This window comes from Corvus cornix, chromosome 6, assembly GCF_000738735.6.
Source record: "Corvus cornix cornix isolate S_Up_H32 chromosome 6, ASM73873v5, whole genome shotgun sequence".
Lineage (NCBI taxonomy): Eukaryota > Metazoa > Chordata > Aves > Passeriformes > Corvidae > Corvus > Corvus cornix.
In genome coordinates this window covers 21,662,425-21,687,938 of record NC_046336.1, presented here as the reverse complement: position 1 = coordinate 21,687,938, position 25,514 = coordinate 21,662,425, and the positions used below count along the sequence as shown (strand labels likewise).

General features: G+C 43.7%; 1 protein-coding gene across 3 annotated transcripts; it reads left to right on the top strand.

Moving 5' to 3' along the window:
• Positions 1–441: 441 nt before the first annotated feature.
• Positions 442–23,534, top strand: LOC104697582 (dual specificity protein phosphatase 13-like). Of its 3 annotated transcripts, none has more exons than XM_010412529.4 (5): positions 442–855; positions 6,756–6,784; positions 20,513–20,708; positions 21,822–22,042; positions 23,165–23,534. In XM_010412529.4, the coding sequence occupies exons 3-5, from the start codon at positions 20,542–20,544 to the stop codon at positions 23,389–23,391; spliced, it is 615 nt and encodes a 204-aa protein (XP_010410831.1). In that variant the 5' UTR covers positions 442–855; positions 6,756–6,784; positions 20,513–20,541; the 3' UTR covers positions 23,392–23,534. The 3 variants fall into 3 exon arrangements, with proteins under 3 accessions (XP_010410831.1, XP_039410411.1, XP_019147096.1); XM_039554477.1 differs by lacking the exon at positions 442–855 and adding an exon at positions 6,540–6,616; XM_019291551.3 differs by lacking the exons at positions 442–855; positions 6,756–6,784 and adding an exon at positions 13,761–14,071.
• The last annotated feature ends 1,980 nt before the right edge of the window (positions 23,535–25,514 follow it).

Genomic DNA, 25,514 nt, shown 5'->3' with positions numbered 1-25,514 from the left:
CAGAGAGTAAAAGCCTATAGACATTCAAGGGGCAACTGGAAAAGTTTGAGGGACAGAAATCCATTCAGAGTTACCAAATACTTAGAAACTCCGTCCAGATCAGCAAGCTCATAAACTGCAGCAAGCTGGAAGTTGGGAGAGTGTTATTATATACACAAGTATAATTCATGCTTCTGTGCTCTCATATTCTGTAAACATCCACTTTCAGCCACAGCCAAGCACAGGATAGTGGGCTCGGTGAACCCTGGGTAAGGCCCAGGACAGGTGCTGTCATATTTTGAACTCACCCTCAAGCTGTGCTGTCCCCTTGTTCCTGGTAGCTTATTATTAGAACTGGGTCAAATGAGGCATTTGGGACTGCGGCTCGGTTGCATTGACTGACATTTTTTTCACAGGGAAAGCTCTATGCTGGCAGGAACAGCACCATAGCTTATGTGAGGACAGGAGTAGCATCTTTTTGCATAAGATTCACTTAAAGCAGAACGTTCATTTTTCTGGCTGTTCCCCGTTGCACCAGGGACGTAGCACTGAGCTAATCCAGGGAGGCGTCAAGGCGTGAGCTGTATTTAGACTCAGCCACCTGCTTGGGAACATCAAGCGGCAGAAAGAGCCTGCTTCAGCAAAAACCTCCCCTGTGCATTCTGCAGCAGCAGCTTCCAGCAGGCCCTCCCTCCTCTGCCTGACTCTGCATGAGGCCTCCAAAGGGGTCAGCACCTGAAGACAGACCCTGTCGGCCCAGGAATGCTCTGAGCCCGGCACTCCCTCTGCCCAGGAACTGCCAGATATTTTGGACAGCTGCAAGCTGGAATTAAATCACGTGGGTGAAGAGTGGCCTAATCTCTACATAGGCAATATGTAAGTGTTATTTGAGGCTGAGCTGTTCTGAAGGGCTGGGAAATACAGTACTCATTAACATATGCTGTCCAACTTTATTTAATTAGCATTGGTAAACTTCATTGCCTTAAAATAGACTTAAGATTAGCACAGAAGAAAGCAAAAGGACTATCCATTAAAGAAAGAACCTACTGCACAGGAAAATAATTAAAAAGAGAATTAGACTCTCTTTATTGCTTTGCATTAATTTATAATTGTGTAACATATAGATTTTATTAATGCTGCAGCATACAAAGCACAAGACAGACTCATGATCCTGAGCAGCCTTAAAATTCAACAATAATTAGGTTTTACCTTTTTTGGTGTAATGTTAACTAGAATGGAATTTTTCACATTCAAAAGTATTCTGATTTTGGCTGTTTATATGACAATTTGATTTGCAGTTGAAATTTCTGACAAATCTATGGATATTCTGAATGACAGCAGACTTCACTCTTTATTTCTCAAAACTGTGCAGATGGGTGTTTCACTCTGAAGCATGGAGACAGCATGCAATAATCTGCACTCAACACGCCCAGTGCCCAATGTTATGCCAAAACAAGTTTTTTTTTCACCACCATCAGGTTGCAAACTTGTTGAAATATCTAGAAATTACTGTAATTCCTACAGGAGAGAAGCAGGAGGAACTAATGACCCTGCTGATTGCCCACTGATTACAGCTAAAAGCGGCCATTCTTTTAGCTATGAAACAGCAAACCCAAAAAATGAGCTAGGTGACATTGGGGAAATAATCTGCATTTACAAAACTTGGGTTTACGAATTGCCGCCGGCTGCCGAATCCGCCGGCAGGAGCGCGACAGGCGGCAGGTGGCCCCGGGCACGGCGGGCGGGGGCACCCAGCTGCGCGGTGGCCCGGCCCGAGCCGGGCTGTGCCAAGGCAGAAGCCACAACAGCGTGCGGTGCCTCACGGAACCTCTGCCGCGGCCAGGAGAGTGGGAAACCGACCTTTGCCTTTGCGGTTCAACCTTGTAACTAGACTTGGAAATTAACCCCTTTGCGTATTAGAACCATGTGCAGAAATAAGGATTTGGAGAATTGAGCCTGACGGGTAGTAAAGGCAAAGATTTAAGACCAAGAAATCACTGAAATTGTGTTGTCTTAACAGCAGCATTTGATTTTAGACAGCCTTCTGAGTGCAGTTTTAAGACCTCCTTTTAATGCCTGTGAGTATACATGTTCCAAACTACTCTTGGATGTTTCTTTCAATCACATTCAGTCTCATGGGGGACGAAAATGGTGGGGAATAAAATGAAAAAATATATAGATAACAACACAGTGTAGGTGTAGTAAGCAAAAAAAGAACTTTGAGCACATTCAGCTAACAGAAATAAAAATGTGAACAGGTTTCTTTGTTAATGCAACAGCTGAGCACTAATATCAGCTTAAATACGAGTTACAGATTGCAAACGGGGAAACTGGAAGTTGATCAAGTGCTACAGATAGAATTTTCTTTATTCTGCCAACACCAATAAGACAAATGGGAACAATACCTGAGAATGAGGTTTCATGGGCTCTTCATGAGATAGAAATGGGGAAGAGAGAGAGTATGTGCATTTAGGGCCCAGCCCAGTACTCAGTGAAGTTAATAAACAGTGGATGTTTCTGTTCCTGAGCAAACCCATGCCAGCATTCGGACTTGTGCCAGAGCTAAAATAGCCCAGAGCAGTACCATATATTGTCACTGCTTGTTTCTGTGGAACCAGTTGCATGCAGTTTCTGAGCAGCTACTTGGAAATCAAAGATCAATCTAGAATTAATGCTGTATTTTATAATAAACATTTCTCCTTATGCCTTTATCAGAAATCTGATGTTGAGCATCTTTAAACAAGTTAAATATATCATAAAATAAAGTAGGGATGGCTGACTTTACATGATGACTTTCATCCTGGAGGACTTTGAAGTTGTCAACAAACTGATTATTAAATATCTGTCTGGCTATCAGCCATTGCTGATAGGCAAGGCCAAGACCAAGACCCTTTGGGTTTAAAGGTAAAATGTTTTCTGAAATGCTACATAATAAGCAGCTGAGGGCAAAATATGTAAAATATCTTGCAGAAATCAAACTTCATGCTGATCTTAAGCAGGCAGGCTTATTAACTGCAGTTTAACCAGATTAGCAAGGCTAATAGCACTTCAGCAAAGAAACATGGTACAGTTACAGACTGAGGCAAAATGGTTACAGGCTGTGCTAAAACGTCAGCGTGTTCAAAACAGATATTTCAAATCCAATTATATCAGGACCTGAGCTACCTCCTGAAGTGAATTTTTGTAGGGTGTTTGGGCCAGCAGTCCTCAATGTGATTGTAGATAACTGAAATCTGTAAAACTTGTTAAATTTATTTCTTTTCAGAAGTGAAATAACTTGGAATTCTGCATTTCCAGATATGTTATGAGTATATTCAGAAATCACAACCTTTTACCATTCTTCTACTACCTTACTTTTTCTTACATGTCTCAAAGGGGAAAAAATGTCTCAGAGTGTGGTGGGCAGTGGGCTCTACAGACAGGAATACATTACAAGGCAAGAGGATAACTTGAGCTACTTTTAATCATGAGCTTTCATACATGATTCTCCATAGCTCCATAACCCATAACAAGGAAGGCCTGAAAAGGCTTGGTGATACCCATGCACCTGAATGCAGCACATTTTTGCATGGAGAATCAAAGGAAATCAAACTTTCCACAGCCAGGAAATGCATTATTATGGAATACCTGCAGAAGACACAATCAGCTTTGACCTTGTTGCCCATGTCTGTACATTCTGAGTGCTTTAACAAGGGCAAATGGCGAATCCCTGTCCCCATGGTAAACTGCTGTTCTTACAGAGCACTCACATTAAGCAATCACATATTACTTTAGCAGCATTAACTGAATGTCACTCAATCACTTGGGTAAGCCTAATTATCCACTTACAGACATTGTCTTCATTGGCACGTGGGAAAACAGCAGGATCCTGGGAGATGAGGAGTGACCAACAAAACCATATCCACATCAGGGGCAAGGATCACTCATACATGGTGTGCTGGTAATCATCAGAGTGTATCTTCTGTAGCAGGAGAGAAAAAGAAAAGCAATTATGAAAGGGAAGAAAGTTCTGAGTTCTCAGTCTGAAATCACCAATTTTTTTGTTGTTGTGGGGGTTTTTTTGTTTGTTGGTTTTTTGGGGTCTTTTGGGTTTTTTTTCTGTACTGATTCATCAGAATACACAACACAAATAACTAAAAATAGTTACTTTCTGGTTTGAGAAACAGCCAAAAGCTGCAAAGAGCTATTGCAGAGACATGCCAACTGGCCATTTACAAAGCCTAATGCCATGTGTCTTCCTCTGTTTCTGGACTCAGATCTCTAGAAACATAAAGTGGTTCTTGATTTATGAAAGGGCTGTATGTAATACCCTGGAGGCTACTTTATCTCAGCTGCTGTAAATTGGATCTCTCAGAGATGAGATGAGATGAGATACGAGTGAGGCAGAAGTACAAACTCACACAATCTGTGACCATGGCACTGTTCTGTGCAGCCTGGAACAGCATTACGTGTATTCCTTTCTGTTTCAAAAGGAAAAATCTTTATTTGCTATATTCTTAGAAAATGCAGATCTGCTTCCTTTATGCTGGCTTACTTTATGATATTATGCCACTTTTCTCTAGGCAATGCTATCCAAAGAGCTACCTAGCAGTGAGCAATTTCATCAAGCTGCAGGATTTACATATTGAACTAGGATACAGTATGCACCTAACTCCAAACTCTTATGACATTAGAAAAACACAAAGTGACAAGGAGAAACGTCAGAAAAACAATCTGAATATGAGATAAAGATGAAAGGAACATGACCTAAAGCTTTGGCATCAAATCTATTTTTCCTCTCTGTTTAGGGTATAGAATATTTCTGAATTTTGTATGTTCCTGTCGTTCCTCAATCAGTTGGGTAAACGAGGGCAGCAAATATGCTACGTACTCCTCTGGGATAAGTTCCCAATTTGTTGTCCATTCTGCTCATTCAAACTCTTAAAATTCAACTCCAAGAGAAAATAGGCCCCTGTTTAAAATTAAATCTCTTAAGTGTATCCCTGGACATAAAAAGATGCTGACCTGTTTTGCTGATTGGTATCTGTAAATGAAAAGGGGAAAATGTTGTCCAACCCATACAAGAAGTCATCCAGATGGGAGACAGCTTTCTTACTCTGGTGACAATAGATGCTCAGTGGATGGGGACTTTCCAGAGATAACTTCCTCCTGCCATGCCCTCTGCCCAGCTCTGTCTCAGCTTTATGGACCTGAGAATTACTGCAAATATAATACATTTTCAGCCATAAATTAGCCATTTCTCTCATGCTCAGAATTTCCTGTTCCCACCAAAATTCTTATTATTTGAACATTGCTGTGCCTCTAACACTGGTGAACATGGAAAGAGACAAGTTATTTACTTTTAATTGAATATTTCATAAAGGAACTGCTTTTTAAACCCTATTCTGCTGGCTCAGAAGGCAGGTTCCTCCCAGTACCCTGTCTTTTGTCAATGTCTTGCCAAGGAAAGGGGACTGTAAAGAAAAAAATTTGAAACTTTTATTTGAACTGTTGAAATGACTGCCCAAATTAGCAAGCTAAGCTAGACCACCCTAGGGTAGTTCTCAGAGCATTTGTTTGGAAAACAAATTGTAGTTTTAGACTGAAGTCCTAAATATGCAGAGGTAAAAATACCTGGGGAAGTTGCTGGTGGCAATTCAGCATCTCAGCATAATTCCACAGCATTTGCCCAGAGTTCACTTGCCACATGCATGCATTTCTGGAGAAGATAATGCAGTGCTGCATCAGAACACCAGAGCTGAGACAACACTAATCCTTGTGGAAACTCCTATCCAAAACCAGCAGTGTAACCCAGGGGAGAATTTGCCCTCCTATTTCCAAAAAGAGAAGTCTGCCAAGGACGGTATGGCCTAAGAGGCACACATTACTGGCAGGCTCTCAAGTGTCAAAATAGATCCGGCGTTGCCAGCAGCATAGATCCTGTGCTTCACAGGCAACACACAGACAAGAAAAACAATCAAGTTGTCTGGTGGAAAAAGCGGCTTCCCAGGATCGCTCTGACCATGGTGTGATTGTGATCAATCCACACTGGCAAGTATCATCTTTCCACGTGTGTTTCGCCTCCCGCAGGCTGCCTGCGGAGAGCAGCTTGGGCAGGCTGATGCATGCTTGTTATTGCCGGCGTAAATATCTCTGCCTTGTGTTATTGTGGCACAAAGCAGCTGGACCATTTGAAAATCATTTAAAAAGCACTATAAAATTAGGGCTCCAGTGCTCTTATTTTATGGCTTTCACGAGCAGCCATTGCCTAGAGAGAAATTATCCTCTTTATTTTCAAGGCTAAAGGTTCTTTTAACATTCATCAAAATCGAAGTGCACCCTTGATAACACACTGAGCTGTTACTTATTTAGTACAGACTCTTTACCTTCTGCATAATATCACATTTGAGATCTCAGTTCCTCATATACAACTCATTTCATTGTGTCTGCTGTTGTTTTCACCAAGAGAATTTGCATAGTTTCAAGAGAGGCTGGATGATGCCCTGAAACATATTCTTTCCATAATTCCTTTTTTTTCTTTTTTCTTTTTTTTTTTAATTTTTAGAACAATAGCCTGGAGTGTTTTTGTTTCTGATCCTTCTATAAAAATGGCCAATTACCTCTTTGGCAATGGATTTGCACAGACCTATTAAGCGCTGTAAGTGAAAAGATTTTCAAGGGCAGAAATAATACTTAGGTGCATAACCTGATAAACTCACTTTGAAACATCTCTTCCCTGCGTATACAAAAAACTGTCTTTGATAATTTTCTTTTTTTTTCCATTCTTGTTTTCACAGACAGCTTCTTTACCAAACTGAGGAAAACGGTGAGTGAACCAAAGCAGCATGACACAATGCAAACAGTACAAAGGGAAAGCCATTCTTTTTAGGAAAAAAAAAGCACAGCTGTATCGACCATACTTACAGCTCAGATCTGAAGGGCTTAGGAAGAGACACTGCATGAAAGCATCCATCAGCCACAAAGGTGGCAAATCAGGAATGGTAAGGTCCTGCACATGCTCTGTGCTGCAGCTCAAGAAAACCACTGTGTGCCCCTCTGTTGTTTAACCTGCCTTAGGTTTCTGGTCACCTTATTATCCAGACATCAAATACAGACTGAAGATAAACATTTATAAAGTCATAACCTTAGCTCTGTTCTCATGGTTCCCTCTTTGGCTAGGATTTTGTCTTTATGTCCTCTGGAGACAGCAGGCTCATTCCTGTGCCAATAGGCAGCATGCTTTCAGATCCCTGCAAGGAGGGTGGCTGGTGCTAATAGATCCTGCTGTGAAAGCATGTGTAGCCACATTGAGCAGCTGTAAAGTCAAGATGCACCATCCTGCCTGGAGGAGATGCAACCAGGCAGAAAGCAAGGCTGCCTGTGTGCAAAGGGAGCTTTGTCACCATGCCAGCACCTCTGTGAGCAGAGGGAGTTTGAGTTTTTAATGACAGAGATTTTGCCTGTCATCACCCAGTCTGTGATCCATCAAGGAAATGGTTAAGCTAATAGAGGGGTGAGATGAAGTTACTTGGTAATCACTATTGTTTATAGCCCTAGAAAGGTAGAAAATGGGACAAGCATGACAGACATCTTCATGGATGAAGGAGGTGGGACATTTAGTAAGTCAGGATAAGAAAAGCACCTCAGCTCTATGGCACATTTTTCTGTTCCAATAGTCAGTAACCACCTTCCTGTGCCTGACAGTCTCAGAAACAGAGAGAAGGGCCCAATTAAGCTCACCTAGTTATGGGCTCCTGCATTTCAGACGAGATTAGATCTTTCGGGTTAAGACTGACCCACCCAATCTCAGCCCTTACTTGTGGCGATAGTGAAAAGTGGCAGGAGAAGAGCAGAGATCAGTGTAGCCCTCTCAAGACCTGATCCAGCACCACGTGTGATTATGTCACCTGTGCAGGGGCTGCCTCCCTTTGGAGCTGACATGCACATGTGCTTGTTCCCTCTCAGGTGCTCATCTTGCTCAACAGAACAAAAATTAAAAACTCAGAGATATATTTCAGTAGAATAGAAATAGAAAATCCCTTCTACCCAGTAGTTTCAAATTCCTGGACAGCCCTGAATTTGCCTTTGCTTTGTGGATAAACTGTCTGTGGTGAATGGGTTCCCACTATTGTCTTCACTAAAAAAAGACAGCCAACTGACATTTGCAGTTACTACTTCAGTGCTGAAAGGGGAGGATTTTCCTTTCGAGCATTGAAGGGGAACAGGTGTCTAGAGAGTGTTGTTTCCCCCCCACATACATATCTACTAACACCTCAATGTGCAAAGGTTTGCTCACCTCACATCCAGAGCAGGATTAAGCATACCCTGGAGCTGTTTTGACCTAGATGATTAGTTGCTGAAAGCCTGACAAAAGGACCCAGGTTGTAGGATGTCCTGCACAAGGCAGATTCAAAGTAATTTTGTGCTCAGTTAAACCTATTAATTTCCAGGAAGGCTTAATCTACTTTTAAATAGCAGGTAGGACCCCATAACTCAGAGGTGGGCAGCCAAAGGGCAAAAGAAAGGTCCTGGATGCTGGCAGTGTTCTTGTGATGTTGCCAGCAGCTGCAGACCTTCCATCACTTGCTTTCCTCACAAAATGAAGCTGCTAACTGCAGAACCAAGTTGGGACCAAAGTAATTTTACCAGAAGAAGCAATACAAGAAAGAATACCTTAAAAATCCAAGTAGGATCAGAATCTGGAGGGAAAAGGTGTGAGGGCATTGGGGACCCATATCATTGGTTCTTTTCCCTTATCATCACAACAATTGAAAGTTGCTTTAAGCATTTTGATTTTGCTTCTTCACTCTTGATGCCTTGTCATTCTTCTCCATGTTGCCACTGTGAAATGAATCTTGGTTCATAGTGACAAATGTATTTCCAGCCTAGGAGGCAGATTTGGGATGTTTAGTGCCTGTGTTATAGAATTCAGTATTTAGTAATGAGCAGTGTGGACACTGCATTCATAAGACAAGTGGAAAAGGTGCCAACGCAGGTTAGACCTGAATGTCTGGCTAGTTATTCATTCTCCATCAGCCCAGAGCACAGTCTAGGGGAAGCCAGCATAAGAAACAGGACAGATGCGTGTCTTCCAACTTCTGGCTTTCAACAGATTGGCTGCTTCTTAAACCTCTTGATACTTTTAATTACTACAGACTGGACAGAAGAACTGGTCCTAGCACAAAAGTCCCTAATTGCCCTCACGCCTTAACAAGCACCTTGCCTCCATCAGCTCCAAGGTTAGCTCAGGCTGTGGGAAAAAAAAGGAAAAGGAGAGGTGAAGGATGGGTGAAAAAGAAAGCTGAGTGGATAGGTGAGGAGCAGACTGGATGGGGTGAAGAGGAAGGCTGGATGGGGTGAGGAGCAGGCTGGTGCTGGAGGAGGATCTGGGGAGGCCACTGCCACGGGCCAGCACAGCTGCCATGAGCGTGAGCTTTGTCCCCTCAGCAGATAAACTGCAAAGGCTACTGATGAACGTCCTCAATGCCTCAGTGAGGGAAGGCCAGGCTGGGCTGGGCCAGGCCAGGCCAGGCCAGGCCATGCTGGGGAGCAGCAGCGTGGCAGGGCCAGAACCTGCTGCATCTGCGCAGTGCTGCGATTCAGAATTAACTAATACCAGTTAATGAGCTCCTGGTAACTGCCATTGACACACAACAATTTCTGTGATTTTCCACAGCTTTCTTTGATGTGTTAGAAGAGTGCGGGGGAACCACCACACTGGCCACTGAGGAGGAATGCCTTTGGATAACTCAAAACCCCTAGCCAGTCTGGTTGTACTTTCCAACCCAATTTCTATTCTTGTAGAGGGTTGATTTAAGAAAAGTATATGATGTGAAAGCAGCTGGGGAGAGAGCATGAACAGCACAGACTCCTTCATCCCAGCCCTATTCCAAAGCCCCAGCAGCTCCAGTGACACCCATTGCACGAAGAGTCAGTTTTCCCAGGAGAACAGGCAGGAGGGACACTGATTTGACCCCACTGCCCAGCCCAGCAACCCAGTGCAACACCCTGTCAGCACCCAGGCATGCTCTCCTGCCCAGCTGCTGTCCCTCAAGTCTCCCACTGCTTCTGAAAGCTAGAGCAGTGGATGTGTCCTCTAGCTTGGCTCTTTTTCTACTGTGGCTGGAGGAACAGGGAATGGGAAGAGAAACATATTTGGAAAATATGCTATAAAAGACTAAAATAATCGCCCTGCTTTTTACTTTATGTGAGTGCGTTATGTCTTGGACTGGTTTGTACAATAGATTTTGCCAGCAGAACAAAACCAGGCCAAACTGCACAGTGTACAGGAAAAAAATAGGCACTGTCACAGGCTTTTCTTATACAGAAAACCTGCATGGGAAAGGATACAGTGTAGATCTTTCGATGTATGCACCCAGGTCAATACCAATCTAATTTATTCCGTACATTTCACATTTTTCTTCCGTCCAACATATGCAGTTTCTTGTAAGTGCCCCCTTTAAATGCCGGTCAGGAGTGTAATTGCGTCCTGCAATGCCCATCGCTGCGTATTTTTAAATCACCCAACATTGTTTTTTCCTGCCATCTTGTGGCAGCAGGAAAAATCACAGCGTTTTACTGGCAGCGGTGCTGCCCGCTGGCGTAAGGTAAGGATTGTCAGTAAAACAGTCTAATCTGTAATTGGCATAATTGCAAAAAAATACACCCCCTCTTGTATATTTAAAAGCTAGACTGATTCTTCCAGCTCTACTAGTTGATCTTGTAGCAGGGTTATCCCAGAGCGAAATGTCTGTTTTGTGGACCTTGTGTTTCCTTAAGGCCCTCAGCTACTGACTATGAAGAGCAAAGGAGAGTTGCATAACAGGTGAGACTTTGTCATGTTATCACAAGACTTCATCAAGTGAACCCTAGATATTTTGAAAAGGCTCCTTTATGCCAGTGTTGCTCTCGGGTCTTCATAGCTCCTTAACAAAGCCACCTTTGTTTCCTATCAAACCACAGGAAGATCTTGTCTGATGGACATGTAAAGCTTTTACTGCAACAACTATTTCTGTCTGATGTCTCAATGTAAACACCGAAAAACCTGCCCAAACACCTTGTATTGTTTGCTTAATTCTAAACCAAAACATTTTCATTATTTTGTTAAAAACACATATAAGATTTATCTAAGACTGAATTTAGGCTCCTGGGTTTTTTCCCCTTTTCCTGCAATCACAGAGAGGTTGTTTGAAAATGAACACTTGTGATCCCAACTCTCCTGCCACAATAGCTCTTCCGACATAGTTGAGGTAAAAATATGAAAATTATATATGATAACTAAAAAAGAAATCAAAAAGAAAAAAATGCCAGTATTTTCCCTTAAAATAAATGCAAAATTCAGAGCCAGTAAGAAGAACTACACACTAAGAAAATTTACAGCCTGCAAAGAGAGCATAAATAAAAGCTTTTCAAAGCTTTGTTCATTTTCACTAGCACCCACAAAAATGACTGCTTGGGATGCCAGGCACTGGAGAAAAGGATGTTAGTGCTATTTATAGTTCACAGGTGGCTCCCACTGCCATTGTACCTGAGAATCCCACTGTCCTTAATGCATTCCTGCACACAGCAACTTTCTCAAGCAGGGGACAGCCTTCCCAAGTCTGTGCTGGAGGCACTGAGGCTTGCTTTGGGAAAATGGACCATTACGTTTGTGATGTGTTCCCAAACTGCCTGTTGTAAACCACCTGCAGCAGGCACAACCTCCAGCAAGGACGCACTCCTCCCTTCTACCTGTGCTCAGCTCTCCCTCGGGAGCCCTGAGGCTGCTGCTTTGCTGGAGGCTCTTCTCCCCTCCATCCCCCTACCTACCAGCCTTGGCATCCATCTGCAGTCCACACCGAGCCACAGCACAAACCACAAGCAGAAAAACAACAGCATAAAGCCTGGCAAGATAAAGTGAAGATACCTTCCAAAAACTTGCTGGCACATAACAACCCTTGTTTCTGCCCTGCCTGACCACCTGCAAGACTCGCATAGCCTCAGTCTCAGGAGTTGGGCAGCACCATGCTGCCTGCTTCTTGCAGAGACTTCGCAGCAGGGCCAGGCAGGGAAACTCCTTCCCAGTGACCCTGGGACTGGTGATGCCTTAAGAGGCCTCCCAGAAACAGAGACTGGACAGGAGTAAAAGAATAAAATAGGTATTTATTTGAAAGGCCTTCAAAGGTACACCCTGGGAGCCACAGGCTATTGCCAAAATGGAGCCCAAGATGGACGACAGGTCACGAGTTCTTCACACCTTTATAGGTTTGGTCCATTTGCATATCAGGGTTAATTCTCCAATTAAAGCTTCAGTTCAATGATGTAATTTCCCTCTGCTTGCCCCCCTTAGAAGCTCTTTGGATTATACTTTTTGGGCCTAGGATGGTCTGAGTGACCTTGGAGAGCCAGGCCGGAGGAGCTTTGTTATGTCTACCTAGCACAAGTGAGCAGAAATTAGCAAGATACAAGAAACCTCAGAGTTACACTCTAAGCAGTACAGAATCAGGAAAATATAAAAGTTAAAACCTAGGCATCACTGGGCGTTCCATGGAGCAGCAGCATGTCCCCCCTGCCTTTGACTCCTCATCCCTCACAGCCCGAAGAGGCAGCTGCACACGCTGCTTTGCCCACAGCCCCTGATGAGGCACTTCCTACTTCACTCTGATTTACCTGGCACCCTGATACCAGGGTGCTGCAACAGGAAAACCACTCACAGTTTTATTTCCTCAGATTTAAGGTAGGAAATTAGGAGCAAATACTCATCACACACAATCAAAAAGTTTGCAAATGACAGGAAATCCCAGTTGTATGTCTTAATATCTTCTTTTAGTTATTCTCATGTGCTCATTAGTGGTCAATTCCTTTGTGACATACAATCACTCTTCTTAAAAGATGACTTAATCAAAATCAAATAATGATTTTAAAATCAGCAGTTAAAAAAAAAAAATCTAAAGAAAAAACATTCCACTCTGCCCCAACAGAGCTGAGAATGTCGCAGGAAATCTCTGTGATATGCCTGAAAAACTCAAGTGCCAAAATAGATCTTCCACTGTAGAGTTTTGAAGTTTGCTCTTGATTCCACAGCAAAGAATTTGTACAGCTTTGTCAGCATTAGAAAAACGTGCCTTTTTTGTATGTACCCTTTCAAGCAAGGCAAAGCAAGGAGAGCACTTCACTGGTTATGTTAAAAGTGCAGGGAGAGACAGACAGCTCAAAGCTACCCCTGCCAAACGACTGAGGAATATCAAAACCCCTTTGTCATGCCTTCAAATATCCTGAAATCTTGCAAACTTGACAGCATTGTCAATTTTGTATTGACAGCAGCAGTCAGATAAAAATCATTTGAGGAGTAAAACAAGGAGAAGAAAAAAAACCCCTTTAATCCACAGTCACACAAATCCATACTGCCTGCCGAAGTGCAAGTGCTTTGGAGCCCCTTTTAATAGCAATATATTAACATCCTTGTTTGTCTTTCCTGGATCTTGCAAGACAAATAATTTCCCCATATCCCTCTCTCAGTCTGGCCTCTTTGACACCATTTTTATCAGAACTGCCCATAACTTACACCTATCAACAGCCTGTGACACCAATGAAGTCTTGGCGCAGCACTGGCTGTGACAGTGCTCACTGAACTGTTATCAATATCAAGGTCATTTTGTTTTTCTTGCTCTCAGTGCAGCTGCAGCTTCTCTGCCCTCAGGGCATGAGCTGCCCAAGAAAGCTTTCTGTCTAAGCTCTTCACAAGCCACAGCCTCTCTGCTTCATTACTGGCATTATATAAGATTAGAGTGAAGTTTCTACTATTAGAAGCAGTTAGCTGCATGGTGATTGTGTGCTCCCCTGATTACAGCATACAGCACAGTTATGGCTGCTGGCAGCAGGACTAGAGAATTTTAATTCAGGGAGAAGCATGAGCATAGTTGAGATGCATCAAAAAATCAGTAGTTTTGTGAGGCTTGAATTCCTAGCTGTGTGGGACAGGAGTGCCCCAGAGGAGAAATAAAGGGGAAAGAGCATCATCCTAGGCTCGACAGATACTCACAGACAGTCGGAAATTGTACTAGGAGCCTGTGGAGGGCAGCGCTGTCTTGCTGGGGATGGTGCATTGCATAGCTCAGAGATGCCAGCTGCTAAGGTAATACTTCTTTTTTATGTCTTTTGAATCTGAAAGCTGCAGATGTAAAAGCTGTCGTTGTGCCACAGCCATGACCTGTCACTGCAACAAGCAGGACTGTCCGTTTTTCCAACCAGCACCTTCATTTTTAAGCCTTCCTTTCCTGCAGCTGTAGCCCCATGCGTGGGCAAGTGCTTCTTCCTAGGCTGCATAACTCTCAAATACGAGGGTCGGGGGAGGTGGGAGGGGGGCAACACAAAGGTTCTCCCCCTTGGAATGACAAGAGTTTTGGGAAAATATGTGCAGATCCATTACACTGCAAAGAAGAGGAAATGCTCTCCAGGAGCACTTCTGTAGGGTAGCACCCTCTCCCCAAAAAACAGCAAGGCACAGGTGAAGCTCATCCCCCTGAGCCTGAGCTCAGCAAGCTCTACCCCTCCTGGGGGGCTTGCCTTGTCCAAGGACAACCGTGGCTGTGTGGCCTGGGATGGGGCTGCTGGAAGGCACTGTGTGAGAACAAGTGGTGGGAGGCCTCATTGGGGCTCCCCGCCTCACTCAGGGGCCCCTCTGAGCTGAGATGCTCGGGCTCCATCTCCACCTGCACACCTGTGTCTGGCCATGCACCCCCTTGTCTTCCCACTTCACCTGGGACCTGCCTCACCACCAGGAGCTCTCCTGGCTATCCAAACCTTGCCTAAGGCTGATTGCTCTCACCTGCCCTGCCCTTCGATTGCTCCCACTACTGAAATGGCCTTGTGCATTCCTGCCGTACCCAGACGGAAGAAAGTCCTGGGGGGAGCAGCAGCAGCAGCTGCCCCTCCAGCATCATGGGCAGCCCTGCACAGGAACAGGAGGGCTCACAGAGGAGGGAGCCTTTAGCTTTCCAGCCCAGCTCAGGCGCCTTGCAAGCAGAAGTTGGTACCTTCCAGCTCAGTTAGGAAAAGTGAGAGGGCCCCATCATAAATGTACAAGGCCGGACGTGAATGGAGATGTCAGGAGGGAGACCACGCGGTGAAGAGGTGTGAAGACTCGGATTTTCTCCCACCCTGTAAAACACGGTTGCCAGTGTAGGGTGAGGGGCATCTGCAATCTGAGCTGGGCTGGGCTGAGGGGGAAGCCATGGGGGCTTGGAGGGCTGCTCCTGCTCTTTCCTGACACTGTGGTTAAAGGGCAGGCTGTGTTTTCCAGAGCCCTTGATCTGGCATCTTTCCCAGGCAGTAAATTCTCTTAAAAACTGAACCAAACAGAGCCTTAATTGTACATTCTGCTTTTCTCTTCACTCCAAAATAATGGCAATAGCATTTATACAGTGCTGCATTGAACATATACCCGCACTGAGGCTGAGGGACCGATTCTGCTTTCCATTATTCAGGGGCACTGCCTCTGGTGAGGCAGATCAGAGTTTGAACAGTGAGCTGGAGCAATGAACTTCTACTATTCCCTGCTGTTTGACTGTGGGCAAAATAAAAGGCCATAATACATGATGCAGTCAGCCAAGAAAGCAATATTGCTCTGCCATGTGCACAGCCTACACCAAGACAAGTCCAGGATCTCATTTCTAAATTCCCATAGGTGCCTCATTTAAACCATCAGCCATAACCTGCTTCTCATTTTCAATACCACTTGGTATTAGAGCTGCAGTGAACTGCTGGTGAGAGATTCTAATTCCTGCAAACAAGCCCCTGTAGGCTTGCAAGGAAAACAGAGAGTTCCCCTCTTGGTTGCCTGCTAGGTTCCCATCTGGCTGTTTTAACTTTGCTATTGCTTTTAAATGTGCCTGTTTCTGCACACAAAGTTTTCAGCTCTACCTCAAGAGACTCCTGGGTTCTCTTAGCATCAGATTCTGACCAAAGTAGAGACACAGACTGGGTCTTCTTAACAAAAAGGAAAATCATATTTTACATTACAGTATCTAAAAGATTAATTCCACTAACATGATCATTTCCTTGTGAACCACACTTCTTTCCATCTGGACTTTTCCATCAGGAGGACAAAGAGCCATAGTGTTACACACTACCTGAGAGAAAAGAGCAAGGAGTGTAAAAGATGAGTGCAGAGATGCTTGCTGAGAGAAAAGAGAAGAAAAAACAGAGTAGACACCATTTTCAAATGCATCAAGAAGCTGCTTTTTTATTTTTTCCCTTCCACATGAATTATAGTCTGACCCCATGCTTTGGAATTTTGAACCATTTAGTTTTTCAGGTTTTTGATTCAGAGAATTTAGGATATTTGGCTGCAGGATCTTTCTGTATCATGTTATTGTTAGGTAGTGTTTGTGCTATTGTAGTAACCACAGGTCCTGCTGTGCCTGAGGCTCTCAATAATCTCATGTAAGGACTTGTTATTGAAAGATATCTGTCCCCATCCAGGCTATCAGCATAACCACAGGCAGAGCTGTGCCAGCTAGGAAGGTGCTAGCAACACAGAAAGAGGAAAGGTGATTGGGGTCCAACTAATGCCCTGCCAGACTCCTCTTGGGACTCCAGACATTCATTTAATCTCTGTACAGCCCAGTTTGGTCTTGAGGAGACAAGGGAACAACCATGGCAAAATGGCAGGAGGCCCTGTTACAGAAGTGGAAATTAGGGCTAGACAAATAGGTGGCTACTCAGTCTGTGCTCATTTTTAGTTAAATAAAACATGTTTTTCTCAACCAGGAACAAGCCATTTCATTTTGTTTTAATGTTTTAAAATATTTTATGCAATGCAGGAGAACAAATACCAAAACAAAGTGACTGAATAGAAAAATGGAAATAGTAATTCTTTTTGAAATAACAAAATTAACTATTTCTTATCTACAATATTGGAGTGTTTGTGTTTTTACCCACAAAACTTTGCTGAGTTTTTTTTCACAGGAATCTGCAAATGCAACACAAATCAGTTAAATGCTTTAGCCAATTTGTCACTGGGGGTTTGTGTTGGCTTTTTTCTTTTCTTTTTTTTTGCCAGAGAGACGGTCAATAGGAAATGGCAATTGTTTCCACCACAGAGAAAGGAAGGGAAAAAAGCCCCAAACCAACAAACCAAAAAGCTTTGCAGACTGTAGTATTCAAGTGGCTGGACAATACTAGGGAGATACAAAGCTCCACTAGGTTGTTGTAGACAAGGTTCTGACATGACTGGGTCCCTCAGCAGCTGCACCCAGCTGCATGCAAACAGCATGGAGTCACCCACAGGACTTCCTGGGTGCTCCCTGCAGCCAGGCAGTGCCACCTATGGCCACCTCCAGCCTGGGCCTCCAGGGCAACTCCTGGACCACTGGGCAAACGCAGGCTCCACAGCCCAGACAGGGAACCAAGCAAGCCTTGGCCATTTGGGGTGTACCCCAGTGCCCCAGGTGTCTGGGAACTGATGCAGAATGACAAGACAGTTTTAAAGCTTGTGCACTACCTTGTATTTTGTGGATTGCCCTTAAAATCTCTGTCTGGCATCAAAAGTCTCCCATAGGTAGAATTTTTTGTTTGCTTCTGTTGTTTTACTTTTAAGCAGAAAAAAAAATAGGAGAGAAAGATAGAAAGAAAGAATCTAATGAGATGGCTACAGTTTAAAAGAAAATTAATCCCATCCAACTTGCATGGTCTAGATCTTTGCAGAAAATGTTAGTGACCTTGTAAGACAGAATTTTTTTCCCTCAGGTAGAGGGATTCGTGCTCTCCTACAGTCACTGACTGTTTCCAACCAGAGCAGCTTCTGGGAGCCACCCAGAGGGAGAAGCTTAGAGAAATGTAATCAGTCGCAGCACCTTTGCTACCTCTGCAGTATCTTAAAGTAGAGGGTGGGGGAAAATCTTCACCAAAGTCCCTGGCCTTCAATTAAAAAATTCATATTGCTTTCCTCATTAGTCCAATCATCTGCTATAGCTATTTCCAAGCTTACCAGAGCAGAGCAATCCAATTTCAAGGCCAGTGCAGTGCAGGCAGGAGGGTGTTCTTGGGAGGAGCTATGCTTGTGTTGATACAAGGAGCTCGCTTGTCGGGCATTAGTCACTTCAATAAAACAATGTTGGCACACTTTTTGGAAAGAGGATTGCTCTGTGAAAGGGAGCTCTGTTGCAAAGCATCTCCCTGGCTTCCAAGGCCAGAATCACCTGCGAAGTGTCACTGGCACCAAAATGACTCAATTATTGGAGAACCTCCTCAAAGTCAGGTCTTGAACAAAAGGCCTCACAGTCTAATTCTCTTTGCTCATCATCTCCATTACTGTAGCTAACTGAGAGGCTACAACAGAAGTTTAAAGCAGCAGGGGCTAGGAGAAGTGAAAGTTTGGTATTCATCTGCTCTACAACTTCAGCCCTTAAGCATTTGCAGCAACTCAGAGTCAGCCACACTCCTCAAAAATGAGCCTGTGGTCTTAAGAATCTCCTGATGTAGAAGCTGTATTATCTTCTTTATTTCCTTTTACTGCTTCAGCTAAACGTTCTGTGTCAGTGAAAGTACAAACAGGTCATCATGAAGATGCTGGCAATAGCTCTTGAGCACAGTGCATGACTTTCACAAGGCAGTAAAACTTGTAGGGCAATGCACAGTATCTGTTTCTGTGCTATTCTTCATGCTAATCTGTGCTCGGGTTGCACAACATACTCCTTTACCAAAGCTCTTGATCTTAATTATCTGCCCTGAAAAATTTGTAGGCTTTTATCTCTATATTCCTCTCTATTTCCCTGCAGTTCTTTTATTCCATCATTAAAAGTAAAACCAGTCCTTTTTTTTTTTCCTATGTCTCCCATCATTTTTATTGTGCTTTTCATATATTGCTTATTAAGTAGTTACCCTAGGGAGACCTCTTTCTTATTGGAACATACAAAAAGCTGTAACTGCATTTAACATTTGTGGGAAGAAGGAGGGAGGAAAGGGCAAAGGAAGCAAATTTAGACTGAGGTCACAGACATATATACATGTATGTTCAGTAATATGCCTCACATCATCTCCACTTCTTCTTCCAAAGGCAAAAATATATTCTCCCTTCTTTTCTCCTTATTCCCCAAATCAGCCTATACTGTTAAAAATAACGTACATGGACAAAGTTGTTGTTTTAGGAGCAACATCTATCTGGCTGCTGCTGCTGTGGGGCAGGGGAGAGACCAGATGACTTCTGAAGGTCCCATCTGCACTTGTTTTCTAAAATTGCTGAGAAAATAAACCCAAACTTTAGATTTAGGCATTCAGGCATTAGACTGAAAGCTGATGCCATATCAGAATAAACACCATTTACCCTACTTTGGGAAGAGTTCTAGTGTGCCTTCCACATTGATTATGGCTCTAGTAAGAACAAGCAACCAGACAAAGCTCATCAATATTTTCAGGAGAAAAGAACAGCAATTCAAGATAATAAGATCCAGGCAGAAGAAATGCTCCTAAAGTCTCAGAGAAGGGACTGCTTGAATATCTTCACACTCTTGCTCTTGACTGAGCTCTGCTTCCAGCTGAACCAGCTGGCCTGGGCTTCCTGGGTCTAAACCAGCAAACAGCATTGTGAAAGGGCTGCCCCTGTTCCACAGCATGATTTGTGAGGGTTCACAGGTCTATGATCTCACAGACCTGTGAGGGAGCCCTAGATGGGATTCTCAGCAGGACAACAATGCCAGAACTTTTAGCTCTATAATTTAAAAAATACTCTTTTTTCTCACATCCTGGGTAGGTACCCTGCCCCTCAGACAAGAGAAATGGCCCCTCTCTGGAGGGAAGTAGCTATCATATTATTTATACAGAGTGGAACAGCTCCCAGAGGAGAGACTGAGACAGACAGGCACAAGAATACCAGTATAGCTAAGTGTCCAGGCATATTCAGCTGAGAGAGAAAAAACTAGTTCAGATCCTCTGAACTTCTCTTTCTATACATACAGACATACATGCATATATATGTTTATATATGCATGTGAAAATCCGTTCCTATGTATACGTGTACGTATGCGTATACGTGTGTTTAAATACGTCACTATAAATGAAAGAAAATTGTATGCACACACCTTTTATGTGTGTGTACACATACAACATACAGATGTCTCTCACATACACATCCTAAGATTTCCACCTTGGCCCTAGAAGCTTTGTAAGTATAAGTCAGTTTAATGATGCAGTCTTTCAAAAGCTTCAAGAATTTTAACTAATCAGAATCAAGTGTACACAAATACTCCGGTAGCTCGTCAACAAAAAGAGAAATTATACCTGTGCCTACAAGGTTCATCCAGTCTGCATTCTGGTGGTGCAGATGTTCTTTACCAATGGCGTTACTTGACAAGAAATTAAATCACATTATCTTATACTGCTTTCTCAGGGGAGAAATTACATGCCTGTAGAGTCCTACCCCTGAGTCAGTCTGGCTCTCTGGATGCTTTTAGCAACACCTGCAGGCCCTGCTGCACACACTAGTTCTAATAATGTAATCCTATTTGGAGGGTAATGAACAGGTCTACTTTCTAGGGAGTAGTATTTCTGTATGAAAATTTCCTCTCATTCATTTCAGAAAAGCTGTCTCTGATACAGCCTGAGTGCATGCAAGGGAGCAGCAAGATGCCTCACACCAGAGACTCTTCATCTCTGACTAGCAGCACTTCCTATGAAACACCAGCACTATCAGATCTCCAGCGACTCCTGTGGCTCAGAGGAGGGTCTGATAATCATGTGGACCAAGTCTGGCCAAATATCTACCTGGGAGATGCGTAAGAACACATGGTTCTATTGTTAAACTGTTATCAGTCCCTAAGAGGAGGAGGAAAAGTTGTGGTACACTGGGGAGCAGCTTCTGGGTCTTCAGGAATGTTTTTGTGATACAGGCTTCCAAAACTGGTGATGTAAAGAGCTTGGATGTCAGGAAAAACAAGGCATGCAAAATGGTGACTTACAGTGTGTCTGACTTGTTTTTTTTTATTCTTTGAGCCACCATGGGTTTGGCAGGGTAAAAATTATTTGTATTATAGACTAAAGTCCTCAAACAACCTATGCCAAATTTATGTCAATTCTGAGATGCATTATGTGGCCTGGAAGCTGTGCTCTAAGGCAGGAGACAAGATGCTAGTAGCCCTCACAGTCAAATAGGGGTAGCAAGATTAAGAGCCAGAAGGAGGAAGGCTCAAATGAATTGTACAACAGTGATCTTGGCATTCCAAATCCATGCTTTCTTTCAAAGAAGATAAAACTGAAAATATCAAACAGGAATTTTCATGCAAATACCTTATTCTTGTGACCAATAATATTTATTCCTATTTCCTTCCAATTTGACTGCTGCAGATTATCATTAGCTCATTTTCCCAGCTCCTCTTCCTCATGAATATATCAGTTAAGGTTCAGAATTCTGTGGAATACCTATAGTCCCAATTTATGGTGGGAAGTGGGGTTCACCTAGCTGGTGAACACAATGCATCCACTTCATGTCCAAACCAGGAACAAGGTGTTGCTGCATCTGTGTGAGTTCTCAGTCTTGAGACCAGGCACACTATCAATGAGAGATTAGCTCTAGAACTTCTTAAACAAATATTTAAAGGAAAATCTTGACTACTTCATACAGTAAACCATGTTCTCAGGGATTAACTGCTGGGAGGCATTTGCTTAACTGACAGTATCCCACTGGCAAGTCTGTGCTCCCACTGCTCTCCACACCCCCATATCACATTTTTCATGCACAAAGCACTATGTGCTTCTCGAAATTTGCTCCTCTGTAAGCAGGATGCAGTTCCTGCATCCTTCCATAGTGGGAGCAGGCACTAACTTTAAACCATGCTATTTTTGCAGAATGCTAGGAGCGTTGCCAATGTGCCCTTCATGTCTTTCAACAGGTGGGCTGCTAGGAGCAAAACTACACTTCAAAGCCTCAACATTACTCATATCCTTAATGCAGCAGATGGACCATATAGCATCAACACGGGAGCCAAATATTATGCAGATCTGCAAATAGAGTACTATGGAGTAGAAGCATTTGATGATCCTTCCTTTGATTTAAGTATCTTCTTCTATGATGCTGCCAATTTCATAGGCACGGCCTTAAACTCTTCAGGAGGTAAGAGAAAAGCAAAGATAAGCTTTGGGAGGAAGCTTCAACACAAGCCAAATGACTTTTCCTTGCAGTAACAGGCACCAACAGAGCTCAGAATCAGCATATGGTTCAAGGCAGCACACGTAGAACCACTGAGCAGAGGATGGAGAAGGGTGCCTATGCCATGTGCTGCAGGGAAGGTGGCTGTGCCAGGTCCCCAGGAGCTGGGGAAGACTGGCTGCCTGCAGCCCAGCATGGTGGAAAGAAGGGCAAGCTCTGCAACCAGAGTGTAGAGGGAAGGGCAGAGATTATGGCACTGCAGATGCTGCCCCATGGGCCCATCCTGTAGGAATCAGCAGGATGTGTGTGCTTCCACATGTCCCTCCCACCCCTCGCACACAGACGGGGGCTCCAGCTGGGGATCCTGCTCTGCTTGCTGCTCCAACTCCCTGTGGGAGCAGTGGCACTTCGGTGCTGGCTCGAATGCTTCACACGCTTAAGTACTTCACAGAATTGGAGCTTTATTCAGCCTGTCTATTAAGACTGAGAAGCAGCAGAAGTTAATGAACTAAGTCGAAAACTACGAGACTGACCCGCAGCCTGCTGAATTTTTGTCAGCAGAGTTTGGATTATGGCCTAGTTATCATAATTTCCATTTGTTCCAGAGTTTGCTCTGACTCTGACTGGCTGCAGGATCTGCTGCTTTCACTGGAGTGCTTTATTAAATCCTCAGTTACAGCTCACACTGGGCTGCTGAGATACAGTAAATTATGACTCCATTTTTACAGGCAGACTATCCCACAGAGTTTGTGGGACTTGCCAGTGATCACAGTCAGGGCTGGGCCAAATTTTTCTGCCAAAACTTGTTTTTTTCCACAGAAAACTATACTAACAAGTTTAGTCACAGAAAGCTTCTCCTTCCACAGAAAAGTTCAACTATTTTAATCTTAGGCCTAAATTAGATGCAGGAGGTCAGTTTGAAATACCACCTTGCCTGAGAGGTGATCTTCCTGAAAGCATGAGGGTCCACTAAATGTCACCATTGCTTTTTTAACTTGTTTCTAGTATTTTTTTCTCCTCCTTTGTCTTTTCCACTTTAGAAATGCTAAAGCACACTCACCTTGCTGTGCCTTTTTGTTTCTGCAGGTAAGGTGTTCGTTCATTGTGCCATGGGAGTGAGTCGCTCAGCAACTTTAGTGCTTGCCTTTTTAATGATCCATGAGAACATGACACTTGTGGATGCTCTAAAGACAGTGAGTGCTCACAGAAACATCTGCCCAAATTCGGGGTTCCTCAGCCAGCTCCGGGACTTGGATATTAAACTGAACGAAGAGAGGAAAGGAACCAGAGCATCTCTTACCAAAGGCCTGTGAGAGAGTATTGCTGAAAGAAAGAGGACAAAATCTTATTTCAGTTGCCTGTATCTCTTATAGATGAACTGCATTTATAAATTTAGGACACAAGTTTATGAGACACCAGGATGCATGTTATTAATAAAAGTAGATTTTGCTTGTTCTTTCTGTTTTGCAAAGCCTTCCTAGATTTATATTTATGATTGGTTGTATACTCTATCCTTCACTCTCCACCTTAAAACACTGGTGTCTGCTGGTTTAAAAGAAAAAAAAAAAAAAAAAGTAAAAAAGAGAAAGAGATCAGGTTCCACTTCAGAAATAGCTGTGTTTCAGCAAGTAGTGAAGCTCATATCACTTTATGAAGTGTTAGGCTATTTGAGGTGAAAGATGCCATATTATTTATGCTACAGTAATGCTTAGAAGTTTTCTTATGAACCAGCCCCCCACCCCTTTGCTCCCTGTATCTCAGAGGGTTTGTATTTTGAGCCTTGAATCTGGCACTGGTTAGTTCTTGCTTTTACAATTGGTGGAGCTCCTGAGTTGGGGTAAGAGGCTCTTTAAAGGCAGAGAAGCTGGGAAACAACACAAGCCACTCTAAGAAATTATTCCAGGTATCTCTACAGTGTTTTCCTTTTGGCTGTTCATCAGAGCCTTTTTCCTCCATGGAAGTACGTTTCTGTGTGAGGGCATTCCAATATTGTTCATCTTCCATAGTAAAAATCATGGAGAAAATGCTGCAGAAAATGCTTCTAAAGAAGAACGTGGGTTCCCAGCTGAGGCTGGTGCAGGAAAATATTTGACGACAAAGTTCAATGCATCCCAAATTTGTCTGACAGTTCAAAATCATAAAACTTAGTATTTTCTTTCTTAAAAATAAAAGGTTATTAACATTACAACATCATATTCTGTGGCATTTGCTTTTGTGAGGTGGACTCAAGTGAAAACTGAAGACACACAGGAATGGCAAGGGAGGTGTTGACAGGCATCAGGCTTTCATCTTTGTGTCTCTGGGCCACCATAAGAGCACTCAATAGCTACTGTCATCTGATGGATCAGTGCTGCCTGGAAACTATGTGAAGCACATCTGGCTTTTGGTTCCCAGCGGACAAGCATTTGCAGCACAAAGCCAGCTCCAAAGCCAGCTGGGGATGGCAGTTTGTATTCCTAGTACCAAACTCAGGAATGCAGAGGCATGAATGCTCCCCACCATGTGAGCTGGCTACTCAAAACCAGCTCATCAACAAGGGAAAACATTCCTTGCCATTTCCAGTATTGTCTACAAGGTTAATTTCTGCCTTCAGGACAGACAACTCAGCACCTTTTATAATGCTTTTAGGTGATACCTACATCTGCTCTGTGGGCCAGACTATAGGAGCCAGAGCACAGAGTATTCGGCACCGAGGACCTCATGCCAAGGTCATACCAAGGGCGTCTCAGGGGGTTTTACTTTGGACTAACCCTGTGGATTGGACAGCCCTGAGCAGCAGTAGAGAAGTGCTGGAACACTTCTTTGCTTTAGCTCCCTGCATAAAGAAACCTCCTCATGATCTCTGGGGCTGCTTTGCAAAGGCAAAAAAACTTAAGCAAGTAGGAATAGCCAAATTATAAGTATGCTTCAGACCTAAATCAAAATTTATAATGCAGGTTTCCGTCACCAATTAAATCTAACAAAGTGATTTAAACTTACAGAGCAAGTCAGGGAAAAACCCCCAGTGGATCTGTCTATAGCGATGCCCCCAGCCTCAAGCACAAGAACCACATTTTCTTATCCTTCTCCCTCTAGGAAGCAGGAATGAGGCCAACCAGCCATTTTCGGGCTGGAGCAAAGGACAGAGCTGAGGATGCTGTTGCTGGGGGTATTACAGCATGCGGACATTAAACGCATTTCACAGGATACAAACTTACCGCGCTTTTAAAATACTTATTGGTACAACTGGGAATCTGCAGCTTACTCTGATGGTAAAAATACTGTAAGCACAGCAGAGTAACACACAGAATGCAACTTCTCATGTTGCGATGTCTCGCGCGCCGCTTTTCTCCCAAAAGCGCACCCCGCATCCCACCCCGCATCCCACCCCGCATCCCGTCCCGTCCCGGGCGCTGCCCTCCGCCCGGCCCCCGCCCGCGGCTCCGGCTGCGGCCGC